The 19,573-nt window shown below is 45.4% G+C and overlaps 1 protein-coding gene across 1 annotated transcript; it reads left to right on the forward strand.

Annotated features, from left to right (window-relative positions):
* Positions 1-607: 607 nt before the first annotated feature.
* On the forward strand, positions 608-18,535 carry TPRA1 (transmembrane protein adipocyte associated 1). The gene is made up of 11 exons (XM_027640304.1): positions 608-615; positions 4,790-4,992; positions 5,145-5,277; positions 7,931-8,017; positions 9,573-9,645; positions 10,580-10,659; positions 11,791-11,901; positions 12,320-12,380; positions 13,437-13,539; positions 14,176-14,256; positions 15,246-18,535. The coding sequence occupies exons 2-11, from the start codon at positions 4,802-4,804 to the stop codon at positions 15,478-15,480; spliced, it is 1,155 nt and encodes a 384-aa protein (XP_027496105.1). The 5' UTR covers positions 608-615; positions 4,790-4,801; the 3' UTR covers positions 15,481-18,535.
* The last annotated feature ends 1,038 nt before the right edge of the window (positions 18,536-19,573 follow it).

A 19,573-nucleotide genomic window follows, 5' to 3' on the forward strand; every position in this document is an offset into this window, starting at 1 on the left:
GTCAGCTTTAAACTTCCCTTAAAAGCCAAGCACCCGGGTTGTTAATCATTCTCCTCTGCAGGGATTTATCATCGGATCTCCCTGAATTATTAACTCCCCTGGCTTATACCTGCAGAATTCCTGCACGGATGTATCTTATTTTCACACATCCAGAAGTGTGTGACGGTGGGGGCACTCACGGTTGGGTGGGATGTTGGGCTGTGCAGGCTGCCCTGGGAGGTGGGATTGGGCTGTAAATAACAGAGATTGCACGGTGCAGATCTGATTCCAACCCCGCGGTCACCTGGAGACCCGGGGGCAGGGACGGGGCGCCTTTAAAGAGCGGCGGGAAGCGCCCCTTAGTCCCGCCTCTCGCCTCTTCCCATTGGCTCTCGTCTCTATTTCTCTCGGCCTCTCTGGCCTCTGATTGACTCTTCTGGCGCGCTCTCGGGGATCGTCTCTCAATTGTCGCGTTGGGCTCGGCCGACGAGCCCCCTCTCGGCGGTCGCGTCTCTACCCGGTCCCTGCGCGCCGCGCTCGGGCCGCTCTTGAGCGACGGTCCCCGGCTGAGGGGAGCGGCAGGGCCGGGGCTCGGATGGCGGGGCCGGGGCCCCGGGGCTGAGCGGCGGCGGCCGGGTACGAGCGGGGCCGGCGGGGCCAGGGCCGGGGGAGCGGGGCCGGCGGGAGGGGGGTAACGGGGAGAGACAGACACCGGGGCGCCTCATCCCGGGACCGCGGCCCTCCCGGGGCCTCCCCGTGCCGCCCTACGGCAGGAGCCGCGGGGCAGCTCTGCCCGGCTGAGGGTGCGATGTGACTGCGGCTGTGCCCCGGCTCCGCTTCCCCGCCTGCCTGGGACGAGCTGGCCGTGCGCTGTTACTTTTCTTGCTGCTTGTGCTCCCGCCTTCCAGGGGAATCAAAACCAAAACAAGAATTCTCAGGAGACGCGTTTCTGAAATCCGCCCCCTGGACCGGGGCTCTCTGCGTGAGCCTTTTGGCTTATTGTTGGTACTTCTGCTTTTGGTGTTTTGCTTTGGTCGGTTTTTAGTGTTGCAGTAGCTTTCTCTTTTAACCTTAGCTCAGAACGGGATGTGAGAATGAAAATGGGAGAAAAAGAGGTGCTGGGCCACTGGGGGAAAATCCCTCTCCTGTGAGTTCTGAGGATGAGATGCAAAATGCAGCTGTTGTGACCAAGAATGAGAGTTGAAGAACCGTATAAAAAAAGAAAGAGAAGGAAAAAACCCCTTTTTTATTTTATTTTTTTTATTATTATTTTTAGTGTTTGGGTTTTTTTTAAAGCATTTTACATTATCAAAGTGACAGTTGTGTTTAAGCGGGGATCTGGTCAGTGTCGTTTTTATTGCACAAATAGAGTGTTGTAAAGGGCAGTCTTAACCCTGGCATGGTCTGTATTTGCAGGACTTTCTGATACTGTTTGCAGAGAGGAAGAAGAGTTTCAGTTTTTTTATTGAAGCTGAAACTCTGGCAGTGTGTAATTCACCTTTTTGTGGGTGGGCTTTGAGAGCACAGAGAATTGCCACCGATGTAAGCTCTGAATTTCACCACACTCTGATACTGTTATGGTGCCATGAATCAAGGAGCAAAATCCATTGGTGAGATAACATTTCCCTGAAGGTGCAGTGGATTCTTCCCTAGCACTCTGTCACTGCAGCCCACGAGGGTGTTCTTGGTCTAAATGCAGCCTGTCCAGGGCTTGAACTGAGGAATCAGCCCCGGCCAAGTCAGCCTGACTTTGGCTGGAGTGCAGAAAACCATTTTATTTTGTTTTCTGGTGTATAGATCTGCCTGCTGGATGAAAAGGGGAGACCACAACTGCAGCACTGATTTCTTTTTGTGCAGCTCTGGATGATTTTGCCCCCGTTGAGGGGCTGGGCTGGGCTGGTTGGGGGTGACAATTCTGTGAGGACAGGGTGTGGTGAGAGAGCTCTTGGATATGCTTAGCTGACTGCATTTGTTTAGGACTGGACAGAGCAAGGACAGTGTGCTGTAAGGAGCAGTGTGCTGGGCATGATGAACCGTAGCTGAATCCTTGCCATCCATTCCTGGTCCTGTTGCTGTGGGATTTTTCCTGGTGATTTGGACCAGGAATGGGCGGGTTCTCCACATTTTGCTGTAGGCCTTAGCTATTAGAAAAGCATGACCACTGTGCTGTCTGGCTGATGACCTTGGCTGCCCTGTCTTATCGTGTTGGATGTTCTGTTGCTCTGCTTTGTGTACACTTCATCTGGGGAGGAAGAATACAAGTACCAGGCTGTAGTGAGCAGCCTGGCTGAGAGGTGAGCTTGATTCCTCTTTGCCCTTTGAAACCTCATGACTGGACTTCTGTCACGTGTGGCCAACTCCTCTCTTTATCAGCAGCTCTCTGCTGTGGTGTGATAGTCGTGTCTTCTAGTGAAAATAATGCAGACTGTTTGTTCTTTTCATAAGAAGTTGTTCTAACATAAATTTCTTACAGCTTTATACTTGAGCTCTTTTCAGTGTGACAGCTAGATGGAATTCTTTGTCCCAGAAGAGATATTAGAAGGTTGTGATAGTTTACAGTTGGTGATGTTATTCTGCCCATGGTCTGTGAGGTTTTTCTTGACCTTTTCACAATTTTTTTAAAAACGGGGTAGAAATTTTCTGATGTTGGCAAATGTGATCATACTTGCCCTCACTGCTACTGAGATATAGTGGTGTTTCTGAGGAAGAGAATAGAGCAAAACTATGAAGAGAAAATCCTTCTCAACAGTGTCAATTCAGAGGAGTGAGAAGCTGGAGGGAAGAGAGGACACTTGTAGAAATAAGTCTGGAATGTGAAGGTTGTTTACTGGAACCTGTACTTGAACTAGGATTTTTTGGCCCAGGATTTGCCAAAGGCAAAGCTGATCCTTGCAGGTCTGTGTGTTTATTTACAGTGATGTCTCTCGTGCAGCAGAGCACACCACAGTCACGGAAGGAAATCCCAGCTCAGGGAGTCTCTGTCAGCGAGGACGAATTGAAGGGAGGGTTTGTTGGCTGAGGGTGGTATGATCTCCTTGCCTCTTAGAAAACCTGGGAAGAGTCTCAGCCTCTGAAGAGAAATAAGAGCCCGTGACTGACAATCTTGAGCAATTTGTGGGGAAGGTGCTACTGAACTCCCAAAGCTCAGCAGATGACACGGGGCTCTGCTGATTCCTTCCAACTTGTGAGTCACACAGAACCTCTAAGGGAAAACACCTTCTGAGCCCTGTCATGGAGGCTGTCAGTTTTCACCAGGGCTGAAGTCAAACAGGGAGAATTTTTTTGAGATAAGTCCTGGATTAGTTACAGCACAGGCTGCTCGAGTGCTGTCCCTGGCAATGTGCATCTAAGATGTTGGCTGATAGAGATTTATCTTTTTTGAATCTGTGTTGTCTGTGATCACTTAGGGATTGCCAGGAGAGGTGATTGGACCCTGTGTTTGTATTCAGCTGGTAGCTACTCAAGTACCTTCACAGTGAGGATTGCTGCTTTAGGGTGGGAAAAGGAGAGATTTGCACCAGGTGGTACCTTAAATCAGGAGCAGGCTTAGTAAGGTCAATCAGGGCAAAACTCTAGTATATACTAACTCCTAATCTAAAGTGTTGTGTGCCATAGTCCACCTAAGCTTCCAAGGCAATTGTAGAACCAACAGAGGGATGAACTGCTGCTGGGGTGATTTCTGCCAATGCCACCAACAAAGCCATGAAGCCCATGGAGTTTTATGGATGGCAGAGCAGAGTGTCCCTTTAACTTCTGGAGGGACAGTTAATGTCACAGCAGTGCAGGGCCTTGGGGGATGGACAGATGGTGGAAAAGTTGTGAATATTCTCTTGGGTAGGCCATGCAAAAATGTTTTATCAGGGGAATAGGGAGTTCTGTTGTGTCACCTTTCTGAGAGGTGGGAGAGGCAGAAGGTAGGGCAGGCAAAAGAACAGAGTGCCCTGACATCAGAATCCTCTGATCCCGACCATAGTGCTCTGCTGCCTGAGGGTCTGAGCTTAGGAAACCCGTTAGGTAGGGCTGCATCTGGGTTTGTAAACTGCTGATGACAGTGCTGATTTGTGTCTGAGAAGGGCAATGTAATTGAGACTGGTGGATGTAAAGAAGCTGAAGAACTTTATGCTAACAGGTGCTGTATTTTCCCAGCCTTACTGCTCTGCTCAAAACCAGAGTAGTTCTGGTGTCTTGCAGAGGGTTAGGAAAAAAATGCTGAATCTTGGCTTCTGCCAGTGTTGGGTTTGAAAGATAAAGACTCTATGCAGTCCCTTTAGGTAGAAGCATGAGAGGCTCTCCCTGCTCTCAGACTGCAGGGTTGGTAACAGCAACAGGTTTTTGGTAAGGACCTTCATCCTTTCTATGTAGTAGTTGAATTCAAATAATTGACTGTAACTTCTTGATCTTGGGAGCTAGAACAATAATGACTATCCTGGTAAAGCAGGGTTTCTGTCTCCCTCTGATGATGCCATGTATTGCTTCTGAGTCTTGATTTCTTCTAGGAATCTGCCAAAGCTCAAAGAATCACAAAACTTAATCCAATGTATTATTACACCATTTTGAATGTGCTTGTTACTCTGATACAAGACAGTGGTTTTGTACTTTCCACCCTAATGGCTATGTGCAGAGTAAGGGCAGGTGACCTTTTTATTGTGTAATAGTCTTCCAGATGATGATAATTTCCTATACCAAGCAGGAAGTAGTTGGGCAGAGGCCTAATGTCAAGGATGTGTTTTTTTACCTCTGACTCACAACTGATTTAATGTTTCTTTTTGTCTTTGCTGTGGTTGTCTTGCCTGTGTTTGACCTGGACCAGAGGGAAGACAGGATGTTCCAGTCCATGATGTCTGTGATGAGATTCTCCGTGTCTGACAACATCACACATTCGACTTCCCCCGTGACAGCACCGGGTAATGTGACAACTCTGTCCCCGATGACAACGCAGGCGGTCAACGACACGAACATCACTGTGCCACACAAGTGCCTGTTGTTGCTCTATGAGGACATTGGGAAGTCCAGGTGAGTCGGAGGAAATGGGAAAACAGTCTGACCCTGGCCTAAGGGAAGGAGCTTTCTTTCTCGGAGTTCGGATGAGAAGGAGCTGGGGCTGGTGCCTTCCCTTCTAGAGGCTGAAGAACAGGAAGAAAACCTATTTTATTTACTTTTTGCAGAGTCCGCTACTGGGATCTTCTGCTCCTGGTTCCCAATGTGCTTTTCTTTATGTTTCTTCTCTGGAAGCTGCCCTCTGCCAGGGCCAAAATCCGGGTCACTTCCAGCCCCATCTTCACTACATTCTACATACTAGTGAGTACAATTCTGTGCCTTTGAATTGATGAGTGTTTTTTTTATTACCACTCATGAACAATATCACAAACTAGTGGAGAGAACCTAGACTAGCTCTTGCAGGGATAAAATCTGTTTTTTTGTTGAAGGTCTACTACAAGAAGTACACACAGATTCTTTTTTTCGCTGTTTGAATTCAGCTTTTAATAGATTGTGGGACCATATCGGCTGGATTGGATTTTGTTCTCCCATGGTGACTTAATTTTTTCTTTTCCTTTTTTCTTCCTTTGTTGCTTTCATGTCTTGGAATCCAGTGTCTTATGCTTATGTCATAAATGCAGCTGAGAACCTACCTGAATGTATTAAAAAATGTAATTCAGAAGCTTTATCACAGATGCCTTTTGTTATCCTGGCTTGGCTCAGTGTGCTTGCTCTTCCTCAGTGACTTTAGTACATTGTAGAAGTGAATGTGTGTTTGAATTGGGTTAGATGGAGGCATCTTTCTCTGGGTACAGGGACTGGCATGGCAAAACCTAAGAAGCTCAAAACCAAATCTGAGCTTGTAGCCTCAACTGAATCTTTGGTGGGAAGTCTTGTTAGCTCTTTCAGGCCAGAAGTATGGGTACTGGGCTTGTGCACAGTTTTGGATAACCAGGTATACACACAAAAAAGTTTTCAACCTTTTAAAAATATTACCAGCCTTTTCCAGTCTGAATTTAAGTCTTCTGTCATGTTTCCAGTAATACACATGGTCAGTAGGAGTTTGTGCCAAAGGCTTTGAAAAGCAAAACTCTTGATAAACCAAAGGGAAGAAAAGAGAACCGACTTAATACTGTTGCCTTTTTCAAAATGAAGTGAGAAACAAAGTGCTGAAACAGCTGTTTGTTTTAACCTCAGCCAGCAACTCAGCCCCAGGCAGACACTTGCTCACTCTCCTCTGGTGGGACAGGGGAGAGAATCAGAAGTGAGAAGTGGAATTTCATGGGTTGAAATAAAGACAGTTTAATAAGTAAAGCAAATGCCATGTACACAGGGAAAGCAAAAAAAAGCATTCATTCACCCCTTCCATGGGCAGGCAGGTGTTCAGCCATTCCCAGGAAAGCTGGGCTCCATCACATGTAGTGGTTACTGGGGAAGACAAACACCATTACTCTGAAAGTCCCTTCCTTCCTCCTCCTTCCTGGCTTTATGTGCTGAACATGATACCATGTGGTGTGGGATATCCCTTGGGTCAGTTGGGGTCACCTGTCCCAGCTGTCCTCTCTTAACTTCTTGTGCACCCCCAGCCAACTCGCTGGTGGGTTGGGTTGAGAGGCAGACTCTGTGTAATTGCTGCTCAGCAGTAACAAAAACATCCCTGTGTTATCAACACAGTCTCCAGCACAAATCCAAAACACAGTCCCATACCAGATACTGGGAAGGCAATTCACTTTCTCCCAGCCAAACCCAGCACCCAGTGTGAGAGGAAAATGCTTTCATTCAGTTTGATCTTCTGGAGCATGCTACTGGGAAATGAGGATGGAAGTGTGTTCTGTGAGGATTTCCTTTCAGTTGGCTGTTTGGCATGTCCTGAAGGAATGCTTTCCTGTGAAGTCAGTGATTAATGTTAACAGATTGGGAAGGGTCTCTACCTGCTTAAAGAGGAAACAAAAAGGGTGTGTACCTCTCCAGTGAGTTGTTGCTGCTCTAGAACAGCATTATATTCAGGGATCCTTCTTTTTTGTCAGTCTCTGTCACAGTGTTTTCCACTGCAGGAGGGATTGTTGTTGTACTCTTCTTTCATGCCTTTTCCATCCCCTCTTCCATTAAGGCAGAGATACTCAGCTGTAGGTAACTTATTGGTCATTTCCATTCTCTAACCACCTTAGAATCAGCTTGGACTCTTGGTTCCCTGATAGATTTAGCTGTCTTATATCTGCATTGTTAGGATCAGCCTGTGGCTCAGAGAATTTTATCTGGAAAAATCTGATTTTTTTGAGGATAAGTCTGCACAGCAGAGGGTGGATGTATCCAACTGAGCTTTTAATTGTGTAGTATGACTGTGACAGCACAGGGGTTGGTAAATGAGCCTTGCTGAACTGTCGTGCTTAAATGTTATATGAGGTGACTTGGATATATCTCTGTTGCACAGTGCAGCAGGGTAAGATGTTTTTAAGCTACTGGCTGCAGGTGACCTTTCATCTGCATTCCTGAGCATTGTCAGTGTGGAGTGAGAGAACTGCAGGTTTTAGTTTGGTCACAGATCTGATGTGTGGTAGCTGGTGTTGAGTGGCTTCTGTTATCTGATGTGATTGATTTAGTCAGACAAACCAACCATTTGATCTTGTAATTTGGAGGGATATGTTTTGTATCTTCTTTTTTCTCCTTCCCTGCCCTGGTGGAATGAAGAGTGGGAAGACTGTTTGTAAAGATATAGTTGTAAGGACTGGGTGAGAACAATTCAGAGCTTAGTCTGACAGTTGAGGCAATTTGTTCCTTCCTAAATTCTAAGTCAGCACTCCTATATCTAACAAGTCTGAGGAATCTTTTTCAGGAAATTAGCTGTAGTCTCTCTTAGTACACATTATCGGGTTCAAAAGCTGACCTGCAAATGGTATTCCAGAAGGGTTTCTGGTCACTACTACATACGTACCTTTTGACATGAGCTCACTTTTGTTATCTTTTTTTTTTGCAGGTATTTGTGGTGGCTTTAGTTGGTATTGCCCGTGCTGTTGTCTCCATGACTGTGAGTGCCTCTGATGCTGCCACAGTTGCTGACAAGGTAGGTGCCACACTGACTTTAGAGGCTCTGCTTTGTGCAGTTCTAATCACAGCAATCTGCTTTGGCTTCCCTCTTATGTGCATACAAGAAGAATGTGGTTTTTTGCAGTATTCATAGCTATGTGTACTATGGAATCCTGTTCTAATAACTGCACCTAAATCATCACGACATCCAGGGCTGTAAAACAATGGATTTCCTAAAATAGGTGCACAAATAGTGGCAGCCAAAGTTTCCTGTTGCAGGGGTGAAATGATTCTGCTTTGCAAGAGGTAAATATTCAGATAAATGTATCTGTAAATAGGCAAGACCTGGCCTTTGTTACTCTTGCATTATTCAAGTGACTCTTTGAAAATGTTTAATTTTTTTGTATTGAATGCAAATAAAACTAAATTCCCTTTTGACACTGACACCTGAATGTCCTTGCAGACGCTGAGCACAGGATGAACCCTTAGCAAACAGGAAATAGCTTTGTATGTGCTGTTACTTTGTAGTCATTTGACTTGTAGGAAAATAGTGCTTAAACCATAAAGCTCTGCAGTTCTTGAGCTGTTAGAGAAAGAGGAGCCATCTGCACAGTTCAGGTCATCTGGCTTTATTCTCTGGGGTCACTGTGATTCTCTTGCTTTTCCCTTTAATGTTACCTGTCAAAGCATTGTGAAGTGCTGCTTGTGGTGAGTGGCTGGATGTTTGTAGCATTTTCATTCACCTCCGTTGAACAGATGTAGGTCCAGGACTTGAATAATGAAGAAGAGGTGGGAAAGTGCTTTTCTTCAGCTCTGGTGCTGCTGATAACTGCATATAGCAAGACGGATACTCTGTCAGTTTTTCCTGTAAACATGTGTTTTGTCCTGTCCATTGTGTGTTCTCACATATATATACACACACAGTGTATTTGCTGAGATTAGAAGTGTCTCATCAAATGCCTCTTAAAATGTTATGTATCTTCAAGAGAGAGTACTGTTCAGCATTCAGAGGAAAAGGATTAACAAGCCAGAATCTGCATTCTTGTCCTAGATTTGACACTGATTTATTGCATGACTCCTTGGGAAGTTGCTTCACCTGCTGTTTTATTAGTCTTGTTTCACCAAATAAAACATGAGACTGCAAATAACAAGGTGGAAAAGGGAGGGATAGGATTGAATATGCTTTAGATTTAAGAACTAGTAGCTTTTTAAGAGGAAGAATACAGAGTTTGTCCAGGCATATTTGCTACTTTAAGAACTTCTGAGGTCGTCATGCGTTTGTGCTCCTTGGGAGCACAGCAGAAAGAACACATCTGAGACAAGTGACAGATCCTCAGCTGGGGCAAACTGTGGCCACTTCCTCTCTCTGTTGACATGCTCTTTGCTCGCTCCCACCCAAGTGTTCTGTTTCACAGGCATGAACAGGACTTGCAACAAGCATGTGATCAGTATCCCTACAAAGCATGAGGAGGGCTTGTGGAAGTGACCTGCTCCATTCAGAGGCTGCCATCCCTTGGAGTTTTGCTGTATTAACTTCTAAATGGTTCCTGGCTCCATCTAATCATGTTTGTCTGGTTTCTGTTATCCATCAGATCCTGTGGGAGATCACAAGGTTCTTCCTTCTGGCGATTGAGCTGAGTGTGGTGATTCTAGGCCTTGCCTTTGGTACGTGTCAGGAGGTTTTCGAGTGCTCTGAATGTTTTCTATTCCCTTTCTTTCCACAGAGGCTGCATTTGTAAGTTCATGGAGATGCTGATTTTATAAAGTGAAGAAACTTTAGAATAAATACAAAGGACAGAGTGGGGAGTTTTAGTTAGAAGTGGTTGAGAGCCTGATTATATTTACAGATCTATGACTTGTGTGATTGAAAGATTTATATGTGCTTTGTTTGTCCTGCATGCATATGCTGAGGGAGTGCATAGCTTAGGTGAATAAGTCTTATGCCAAGATCAACAGTCTGATCTTTACTTCAACCCCATTTTAGTTAAGGTGGTTCCTTTGGGGTCCCATCTCTCCCCTCTATTGCATCCTTGGTTGGTTTGATTCCATCCTGGCTTCATTCAAATGCTTTAACTGTACCTGCAATCTGTAATTCTACTTCTTTCAGTTGTGCAACTAAAAATGCCTCTTCCTGTGCATCAGAGGTAGAGGAGAGGGATTGGAATGTGGGTTACTGCCAGTGGGACACCTGAGCAGTAACTTTTTTACCTTTTGAGGAACTTCTGGAGATTACCTGCTCCAGCATATTCCAGTACAGATTTCTCTAACTCAGACTCCCATCAACTCTTTTTCCTGAGAAGAAGCTTTACAATATCTCAGTGTATACTGTAGTCATTCCTGAATTTTTTTTTTCTAACCCCAGCAGAAAGACTTAGTCCTTTTCTCTATATTGTTGTGGACAGGAGGAAAGCAAGTTAAAATCTCTTGTTTTATAAATATTATTTAGTCTGTAAAAGGCTCAGCTCTCCAAGCAGGGTTAAGTGAGCTTTAACCTTCCCTTGAAGGCCTCTGCAAATACAAGTATTGGTTCTGAAAAAAACCTGATTTTAACCAGTGTTGGGGTTACATCCTGAGTCACTTCTGTACTCCTTAATTACAGGTCACCTGGAGAGCAAGTCAAGTGTGAAACGTGTATTGGCAATCACTACTGTGCTGTCTCTGGCATATTCTGTCACCCAGGTGAGTATGTTGGAGCAGAAGGATTAGTCTTTGCAAAAGAGGGGACTTTCCTTGAAGAGTAAGCAGTTAAGTGTGTGACTCCTATCTGGAAGTGGCGGCTTTGCTCTCTGGATGAGGTTTTGGAGGAAAATGGCATGCTTGTGGCAATGTATAAGCAGATGATATCTGCTTGTCCTCTTTACTGCATGAATAGTTCAGCCAAGGTGAAGAAATAAGATGAGGTTTACATGGATTGCCTTGTTCAGTGAACCTTGGAACAGGAGTGAGGTTTTCCACATCTGAGCCACAAGTCCTGAATCTGCCCTCAAGGGCCATGAAAACTAGATGGAGGAACCTGAGGTGTGCTTGCCAGGTAAGGGCACTGCAGTAGCCTCTTGTCTGCTGACTCTTTGAGAGCTGAGAGCTCTTGCTACTCTTCAAAGTAGCAGCTGGCTTGCTAGCTCAGTCTATTAGTCATGTCTTCATGTCTCTGAACAATGCAATCTGTGTCTGGGTTTATTCTCCTCCCTTTGGCAGTGGTCAGCCCTGTGTCTCTGTGCTCGGGGCAGCGCCAGAATAACACACAGATCTTTGTTCTGTGACGAGGCTCTTGCCTGCGCAGGCCGTGAGCTGATCATTACCACATGATAAAGCTGGAGGAGCCTCATTAAATATCAAGTGTTTGAGCTATATCTGGGTTCAGTAGTGCTTACAAGCACTTCTCACTTTCTGAATGGTAGCTTCTATTCATGCCATTTTCAGAAATTTAGGTGAGTGAGACAGTATCCTTTCCCAAGTTGTCTGTGTTCTGGATATTTCAACAGAAGGGTCTACTCTCAAGATAGAAATGGAGCTCTCAGCCTATTTCAGACGGACAACTGCTTGCAGCCCCCATCCACTCAGTCTCCTGGAATGTCATTGATACCAGTTTCCTTCAGATGCAGATTCCTGCCATTTCCCCCCCCCCCACTTCTTGTCTTCAGTTTCTTCCTCTTCTGTGTGTGCTTAACTTGATCTAAGCTGGGCAATGGTTGGGTCTTGGGGGGCAGGCCAGCTGTTGTCTGAACTTCTTTAAACACAGTGTCCCTTGTCCAGACATGCATTTCAGTGAAGATACTGTAACAGAATCATTTGGTGCCACTTCTCTCCTAGGGCACCCTGGAAATCCTGTACCCTGATGCCCACCTCTCAGCAGAAGACTTCAACATCTATGGCCATGGAGGGAGACACTTTTGGCTTGCCAGCTCCTGTTTCTTCTTTCTGGTACTGGGAATGTGTTATGCACTGTGACAGCTGCTTTGTATTTTCTAAATGGAGCAAGGAGGGTGATTTGTGTACAGTAATGCCCTGCTCCCCCTCCTGCCTCATACAGCCCAGCATTGATGCTTCTCATGTGATAGGAAAGCTGAGGCAATAAAGGTGCAGTGAGAGTGCTATAAGCTGGGGCAGCTAAATTACAGCTTAGATGTTCTTCCCTCCCTTGTTTGTCAGTGACCAGCAGTTTTGTGCTGATGAGGGTGAGTTGTGGGGCCTTCACATCTGCATGGGGTTAAATATCAGGGGGCTTGTGCCTCTGCCCCGAGACATCTAGGGAGTGCGTGATACCATACACCATCCCTGCAAAGATTGCTGAGTTCAGTTGCCAGACAGCCTTGGAACTGTTAGTTCTTTGTCTCAACAGGTCTATTCCTTGGTGGTGATTCTTCCAAAAACTCCTCTGAAAGACCGGATTTCTTTGCCCTGTAAGTAACTGTAGTGTTTTCCATAGTATAGATGGAGACAGTGCCAGGATAAAGGATAGGTGGGAGTAAGAGGTTCCTGTATGTGTTTGTGCTGCAGATGCATTCCACTGTCTCAGGGTACAGATAACGTAGCAAAGGACCGATAACTTATCCCTGGAAAAAATAGTATGTTGTGCCTTTTGGAGAGCAGAGTAAGAGCAATTACACTGCTGCTTCAGTAGCTGAACAATTACATTAAGAAAACAAGACCCACTGCTCAGTTAATGATACAGGTGTAATGTAAATATATAATCTTCTGAGAGACCTAAGAAAGGACTTCTTAATAACAGCTTCCTTTGAAATGCATACATGATATTAAAGTGTGCATGCTGGTCATTCCCTGGGAAGGAAAGGCTAAATGGGAGCTACTCAATAATCTTTATCTGGGCTTTTACTTTATTATGATGCTTCTTTTTTTTTTCCTTTTGTTATGGTTGCAGAATATCTGCAATCTTTGAACAGAGCTGTTAGTAAGATGTTTGCATTGAACTCTTCTCTCTCTAACAAGTCTTGGCATCTATGTGTGGATACCCTGAGGGAGGGGGTATGTATGTCACATGGCACAGGCACAGGTTCTGGGCCTGATCTACCTAGTGTCCAGAATGCCCTGCTGCTCCTGCTGGGGTCTCCTGAGCAATTTTATTAGTGTTTTATGTTGGAAGGGCACAGTTTCTGACTCAACTGGGTTTTACTGTTTGTTTTTCTTGCATTTAATTATGTGACTGACACTGGTTCCAGATGCTTGCCAATTAAATCTTTGCACGTGTTACCATAACTGTATATTTTCAAAACCCATCTTATGGGTGTATACCCGTGCAGGAGGCTGTGGTTTAGTCCATTAAACCACCATCAACCCTGCTGGCACAGGACAGGGAAATGCAGTCTTAATTCTTCAGGAGTTCTTAAAGAGACAAGGTGGTGAGATGCTTGTGTTAGGTTTGGCATCTCCATCAAACAGATTTGCATTGGGCTGGTGTTTGAGGTTGAGCTTCATCTGTGTCCATGTCTTTCCCACAGCCCGGAAGAGTTTTTATATTTATGCTGCCATCCTGGCACTGCTGAACCTGGTGCAGGGCCTGGGCAGTGCCCTCCTCTGTGTGGATATCATAGAGGGACTGTGGTATGTATGCTGGGGGAGGAGGTCTGCATCCCTGTATCTTGTGTTGCTTTTGAGTGTCCTTCTGCACTGCCTCTCCCAAGAAAACAAAGCTGTGCTGTGTTCCTTAGAAGGAATAAACCTGTTGGTTCTGTTTTGTGCCAAAACACCTTAAGTGGTCAGGAAACTCAGAGTAGAGAGGTTGTGGAGCTTCGTGTGCTGCAGTGGTCTCGAGGTGGTGAGTAAGAGTAATAGCTTATATCCACTGATGTCTGGCCATTGGCTCACATTTAATTGGTTAATAAGGGAGGAGGAAATAGTCTGTTTGCTAGAAATATGGAGACACTCTTACTCATACCTGGGGTCTTGTTCTGCAGGGATCAATGTTATGTCTGCAGGTCAAAATTGGGAGCACTTGAGACTGCTCTTGGTCAGACCTTGGGTTTTGTCATGGTTCCCTCTGAGTGTTTAGGAGCAGTGACAGATTCTGATGACAATATCTGATACTTTGCATCAGTTTAAATTTGTTTAGCACAAGACTTTTTTATGTTCTGTGGACACTCTAGAGGGGAAACTGGATCATTCTAGGGGAACGTGGCTGATGTTAACCAGCTGTATTATGCTTGAATGCTAAATCCCTTCATGTTTTGCTGTTGACAGCTGTGTTGATGCTACCACGTTCCTTTACTTCAGCTTTTTTGCACCTCTCATCTATGTGGCATTCCTGAAAGGCTTCTTTGGGTAAGTAGCCAGGAACAGGAGTTTAGAGGGTATATACTGTCATTTAATTGTTTTGCACACAAGTTTTCTCCATCTGTACAATAAAGACAGCAACTAGAATGCCGGTTGGAGAAGCAGTTTTAATTTCTGCCCTTGAAGATTTCTGAGGATCACTTCTTCAGCCTTGGCATCTCCTGTAGTATGATGTTTTTTCTGCTGAAGTCGGTAGCTGAATGGTTAGTGACAGACTAAGTCCTGGAAGGTTAAATGGGCTTCCGGTTGGGTTTTGGGATAGTTTTGTAGGAAGGATCTGGGGGTCGGGTAACTCTGGCTGCAAGGTCTCTGTGATGGGCCCGAGAATCACCAGTGAGAAGCCCTGGGAAGGGCGATTCCTGGGCCGGGGTTGCCGCCTTGTGGCCACTCACAGGAAATGCAACTTGGTCAGAAAACCCGAGTGGTTTAGCGCAGGCTTGTCCATAAGCATGAAACAGCAGGCTTTAGAAATAACTAAGAACGTAAAGTACTTTTAAGATCTAAAACTGAACCTCTACTTCCTTTTGAAATTAGAAGGGAACACTGTCTGGAGTTAGAGGTGGAGACTGGTGATCCACAGGTGTTTGTATTTTGATTTTCCTGATGTGCACAGATGGAACTTGAAGTGGACTCCTGTTCTGACTCCTTTTAGTGTCAGTAGCCAAGCTGCTGTTGAGTCCAGTAGTGTTTGAATGCTTTTGCCCTCAGTAATTGAAAACTCTCAAAGATGAGGACACTTTTCCCACAGCAGAGTCAGGATTCTGCCATTTTTATTTCACTTAGGTCTTCATCCAAAGCTTTGTTTAGCAGTACTCTCTGGCAGTTACTCTGCCATAAATTTCTATGCTGAAAGCTCATGTGAAGAGTGTTTAGGGTCTGAATGCACAAATTCTTAAAGTTGCTGAGTTTCAGTTAAGGATAGGTGGCTTTGATACCACATTGCTTAAACATGCATTTTAAATCTTTAATCACTCCAGGTCTGAACCGAAGATCCTTTTCTCCTACAAATGTCAGGTGGATGAACCTGAGGATGTGGATGTGCACCTACCCCACCCTTATGCTGTTGCCAAGAAGGAAGGAATGGATTCTGCATTCTACTCGAGCACTCAGATTGACACCACAGCCTACCTGGATGACGTGGCCTCCATGCCATACCACGTGGGCAGCATCAACAGCATAGACAGTGACCGCTGGAAAGCCATCAATGCCTGAGGCAGGGCACCTGCTTCACATGATTGTCTCATTCCTTTCCTTCCAAACTCCCTGATACCACAGCTGTCCACTGGAAATCTGTCCTTGGCTATCTGCCATGGCTTTCTTCTTTTCCTTAGGATTTCCAAAACCTATTGTGGAACTAAGTTGGAAGCCCAAACCCTTTTGGAAAGAACATTTTCTCTTGCTACCTGAGAACAATTTTGTTCATACTCCTGTAAACACTGAACTTCCCTGATCCTCTGTGTTCCAGATGTGAATATGATTCAGAAGACAGCCCTGGCTGGCACCTCTTCATTTTCAGTGACTGAAAGCACTTGTCTGCCAATAAGGAGAATGTTGTTTAGGGAGGAGGGTGTTGATTTGACTGCTGTATTGTACATATATAGAAAGAATTTGGTGGTTGAAACCAAAGATGGTCTTCCTGGGCTTTTTCAGGCAGCATGGCTGCCTGTGTCCTGCCATAATGCAACAGCATAGGTGATGATAGCAGTGCTGAAGAGGGAAACTGGTCACTGGGGCTCATCCCTGGTTGCAGCTAATGCTGGTGAAAATGGTGAATTGAAGTTGCTAGTGGTTAAAAGGAGTGTTCTGAGTGCGTGGGCAAAAAAAGGTATGAAGAGGAATGAACTGTTCCCTGTGCCTGGGGAGCATTTGGAGGAGGCTGGTAGCTCACAGCATGGATGTGAAGTGACTGAACAGTAGGGAGACAGAAGGACAGACAGTGCTGCTGTCTAGCTGAGCTGAAGGAGCTGTGAAGCAGTCTGTGGAGGCTGTAGTGCTGTGCTTTTGAGCTCACAGGAAAATCTAAGTAACAACATTGAGTCAGGGCTGAGTTTCAAGAATAAAACCTGTGACGTATGTGCATTTGTACCCTGCTTCGTGGCTCTGGCAGGGGCTTGGAGATTGCTGGGAAGGAGGAAGCTGACTCTGCAGATGAAGGCTCCAGAGATGTTCAGGTGCTTGAGGCAGAGCAGAAGCCCATGATGAGTCCGAGCTGTCAGTATTTAGTGACTAGAAACTCTCAAACACCTTAGGTGTGCTAGAATGGAACTGGCTGGTGTGCTATGGTGGGAGAAAAGGGGGAGATGGATGTGTTTCTTTGGGAGTGTCCTCTGATGTTGCTGTTCAGATCCCCAGATTTTTGCTGATCTGAGAAAGTTTTATGGCTCAATATGTTGAAAATACTTACATGCATGTGGAAAGCAGTTAATTTAAAGACTGTTTTGAACTTCTTATTAACCTCTTCCATGCTGGAAAAGGGACTATCATCTGAGCTGTCTGGCATGCAGTTTCAAGACATAGTGTATTCCAATGCAGGGATTGTTCATCTGAAAGCTGCATCAGTTTGGTTTCTGGGACATGCTGTGTATGAAGATGTGTATTCTCTAGTTTTGGAGGTGCTTTCCTACTTGAGTCCTCTAGGTAGGTGGAGATCTGCTGTAAGCAATAGCAACTTTTCTCTAGAGGTGGTAGAAAGAGAGAATTTGAAATACTGGGGACCGTGTGGATCTCTTGCCCCAGCTTACTGCTGTTTATGAAGAATATTGAGGTAAGAGTTGCTGGGAAATTGTCATGCAGGGTGCAGCATGTTAGTTTGGATCATGAGCAGGTAGGGGAAAGCATTTGCTACCAGGTGTTCCCACCATAGAGAAAGAAAACATGGGTAAGAACAAGAAGTTCATATTGGTTGCTAAAACTATGCAGGCCCTTTTCTTATCTTATTTTGTTAATGAGCAATGCAGCATCTCTGTCTGCCTGTGGACTTTGCCCTGCAGGCCTCTAAGTAGCACTAGCACCTTGAAAACAAACAATGCCTCCCCCACACACTTTTTTGTTTTATTTTATTTTTGATGAAAAAAGGCTTCCATTTGTCTGTGTGTGAGTGGAGTTGTCTCCTGTAGGTCACAGCCTTTCACGTTTCCCTTTCATGCAATGACTGTGTAAGGGCTGGACAAAAAACTGGCCAAGTCAGCCCTTGGCATGTTAGAGAAGTGTTCCAGGCTCCTCTGTCACTGCTGTCAGTTGGCCTGAGCCACGCTGGACTGCTTGCTCTGAAAGGGATGGATGATGTGGTGCCTGAATTGTCCTGCCTGAATTGTCCTGCTGCTGCTCCTACTGCTGCTTTACAACACTGATCCCAAGCTGCTGTTCCTTAGAAAGGGTGGGGAAACCTGTAAAACTTCCCTGGAGTTGGTGGGCCTTGGACAGAGCTAAGAGACATGAAGGTCTCAAAGCAGTTGGGAAACAAAGGAGCAATGGCTTTTTCATCCCAAGGAGTTTTTGCTGACTTTCAGCATCCTGTCTGAGAGGACTTATCTGCCCTCCTTGGGGATGTGATATGAAAGCAGGTTATGAATTTGTCATTTTACTAGCTGAATTCAGTGCTGAAGGATTACCTGTCCTGGTGGTCTACACATCCATCCTGTCCTTTGCTGGCAGGACTTCAGTATTTCTAGAGTGTCCCATATTCTGCTGCTGAGGAGTTTCTGCACTAGGTCATGGACTGACCTTCCCCCTGTTGTATATTTATGTATATATAATGCTTTGGGCCATTTTCAAAGTTCTTGAGCAGAAGAGTGTTATGTGTGGGGGGGTGGTAAAAAGAGAGAAAATATAGAATAAATGTATATTTTTGTTTGTAAAATAAAATTAAGTTTGGCATAATTGGTCATACTTTATTTCTGAAATGAGACATATTGTGGAGAAAAAATAACTTGCAGATTTAAAAAAAAAATCCTGAACAAATATTGCAGATAATAATGGAATAACATGATGTCCTTTTGTCAGAGATGGATTTTTCCTTCTTGGAAGGCTATTACTAGGCCAGGTGATGACTGTGCAGAGAGTGGTCTCCAGATTTAAGTAACTGTCAGTGAAACCTTTGACTCCTCGGTAACTAGGTGTTGCTGTTCCTGGGCATGTCTAGCACTGGGGCCTTTGCTATAGGACATTTTTTTCTCTGTTGCTTGGGTAAAGCCTTATGTGGAAGTTGGAAATGACTCTTGCTTATTTCTTATTCTGGGCTTTGAAATAAACCCTGTGTGTGAGGACATTGTCTGGCTGCTGGGAGAATGTGATTCTGTGGTGTCATGACAGCTGAGTAACAGCTCGGTGTGCTGGCAGGGGTCAGTACCCCTCAGGTTCTCTTTGATGGCCAGGTGAGCTTCATCTCTGCCTTGGGATTGGGTCATGCCCTTGTGCAGTAAGACCTTTTGGATCTCCTTCCATGCTCCCTGGAGAAAGCTGTGGGAGAGCTGCCTTAGGAGGTGCTACTGCTGGAGTTAACTTGGATGGGATCCTCTGCTCCTGTGCAGGTGGAAAGTGTTTGTTACAGTACAGCTCCTCTGCCATTATCACAGCTGCTTCCATGTCAGTGTCCCACAGCTCATGGGCCCTGCTGGGCATCCTTGGGCTCTTGGAGATGGCTGGAAGGCATGGCTACAGGTGTGATGTGCAGTTTTGTTTGCCTTTGCCTACTCTCCCTCCTGGATCTTTGCCACCTGGCTGGAGTTACACCTGAAAAGGGCCTAAGGAAGGGTGACAAGTCGTGGAAAGACTTGTGGAGGAGTAATTACTGGTTAAAAACTCACCAGCCTGGCAGAGCAGTGGTGCAGGTCTGTGAAACCCTTAGAGGACAGAGGTGAATAAGGAATGACTGCTTTTCTGGTACAAAAGCTGAGTGCCATCAAGTGGAGTGAGCAGGTGGCAGACGAGAAATGAACAGGAGGCAGGTGAGTGTGTTCTGGGAGGGAGCTTTAGCCAGACCTTTGCTCTTCACTGGCTGTGTGTGGTGCTTCTGTTGTGCAAACAGCTGACACAGTGCCCTTGAATCAAGAACTCGAGAAATGGGCTGAGTCCTCAGCACACAAGGTGCTGCACAAATAACACAAACATCCCCTGCTTCCGGGAACCTGCTCTAGAAGAGGCTTGGATATCTTGGGGGGTAGAGTCCCAACTACTCCCTTGACACTGGCCAGAGTCCTGTGCTGAGGCAAAGCTGTGGTTGCTACATCAACTGCTATGAAGAATAAACATTAAACAGTTAAAACTGCTGCCATGTACTACTAAGGAGTAGATAAGTAGTGTGCTG

The sequence above is a fragment of the Corapipo altera genome, unplaced genomic scaffold, assembly GCF_003945725.1.
Source record: "Corapipo altera isolate COAL_440 unplaced genomic scaffold, ASM394572v1 55, whole genome shotgun sequence".
NCBI lineage: Eukaryota > Metazoa > Chordata > Aves > Passeriformes > Pipridae > Corapipo > Corapipo altera.

Bases quoted from the DNA above. Each gene is read 5' to 3' on its own strand.
- TPRA1 (XM_027640304.1), top strand. From the start codon at position 4,802: ATGTTCCAGTCCATGATGTCTGTGATGAGATTCTCCGTGTCTGACAAC. The intron at 4,993-5,144 runs GTGAGTCGGAGG...TACTTTTTGCAG, and splicing joins GAGGACATTGGGAAGTCCAG to AGTCCGCTACTGGGATCTTC. The intron at 9,646-10,579 runs GTACGTGTCAGG...CCTTAATTACAG, and splicing joins GATTCTAGGCCTTGCCTTTG to GTCACCTGGAGAGCAAGTCA.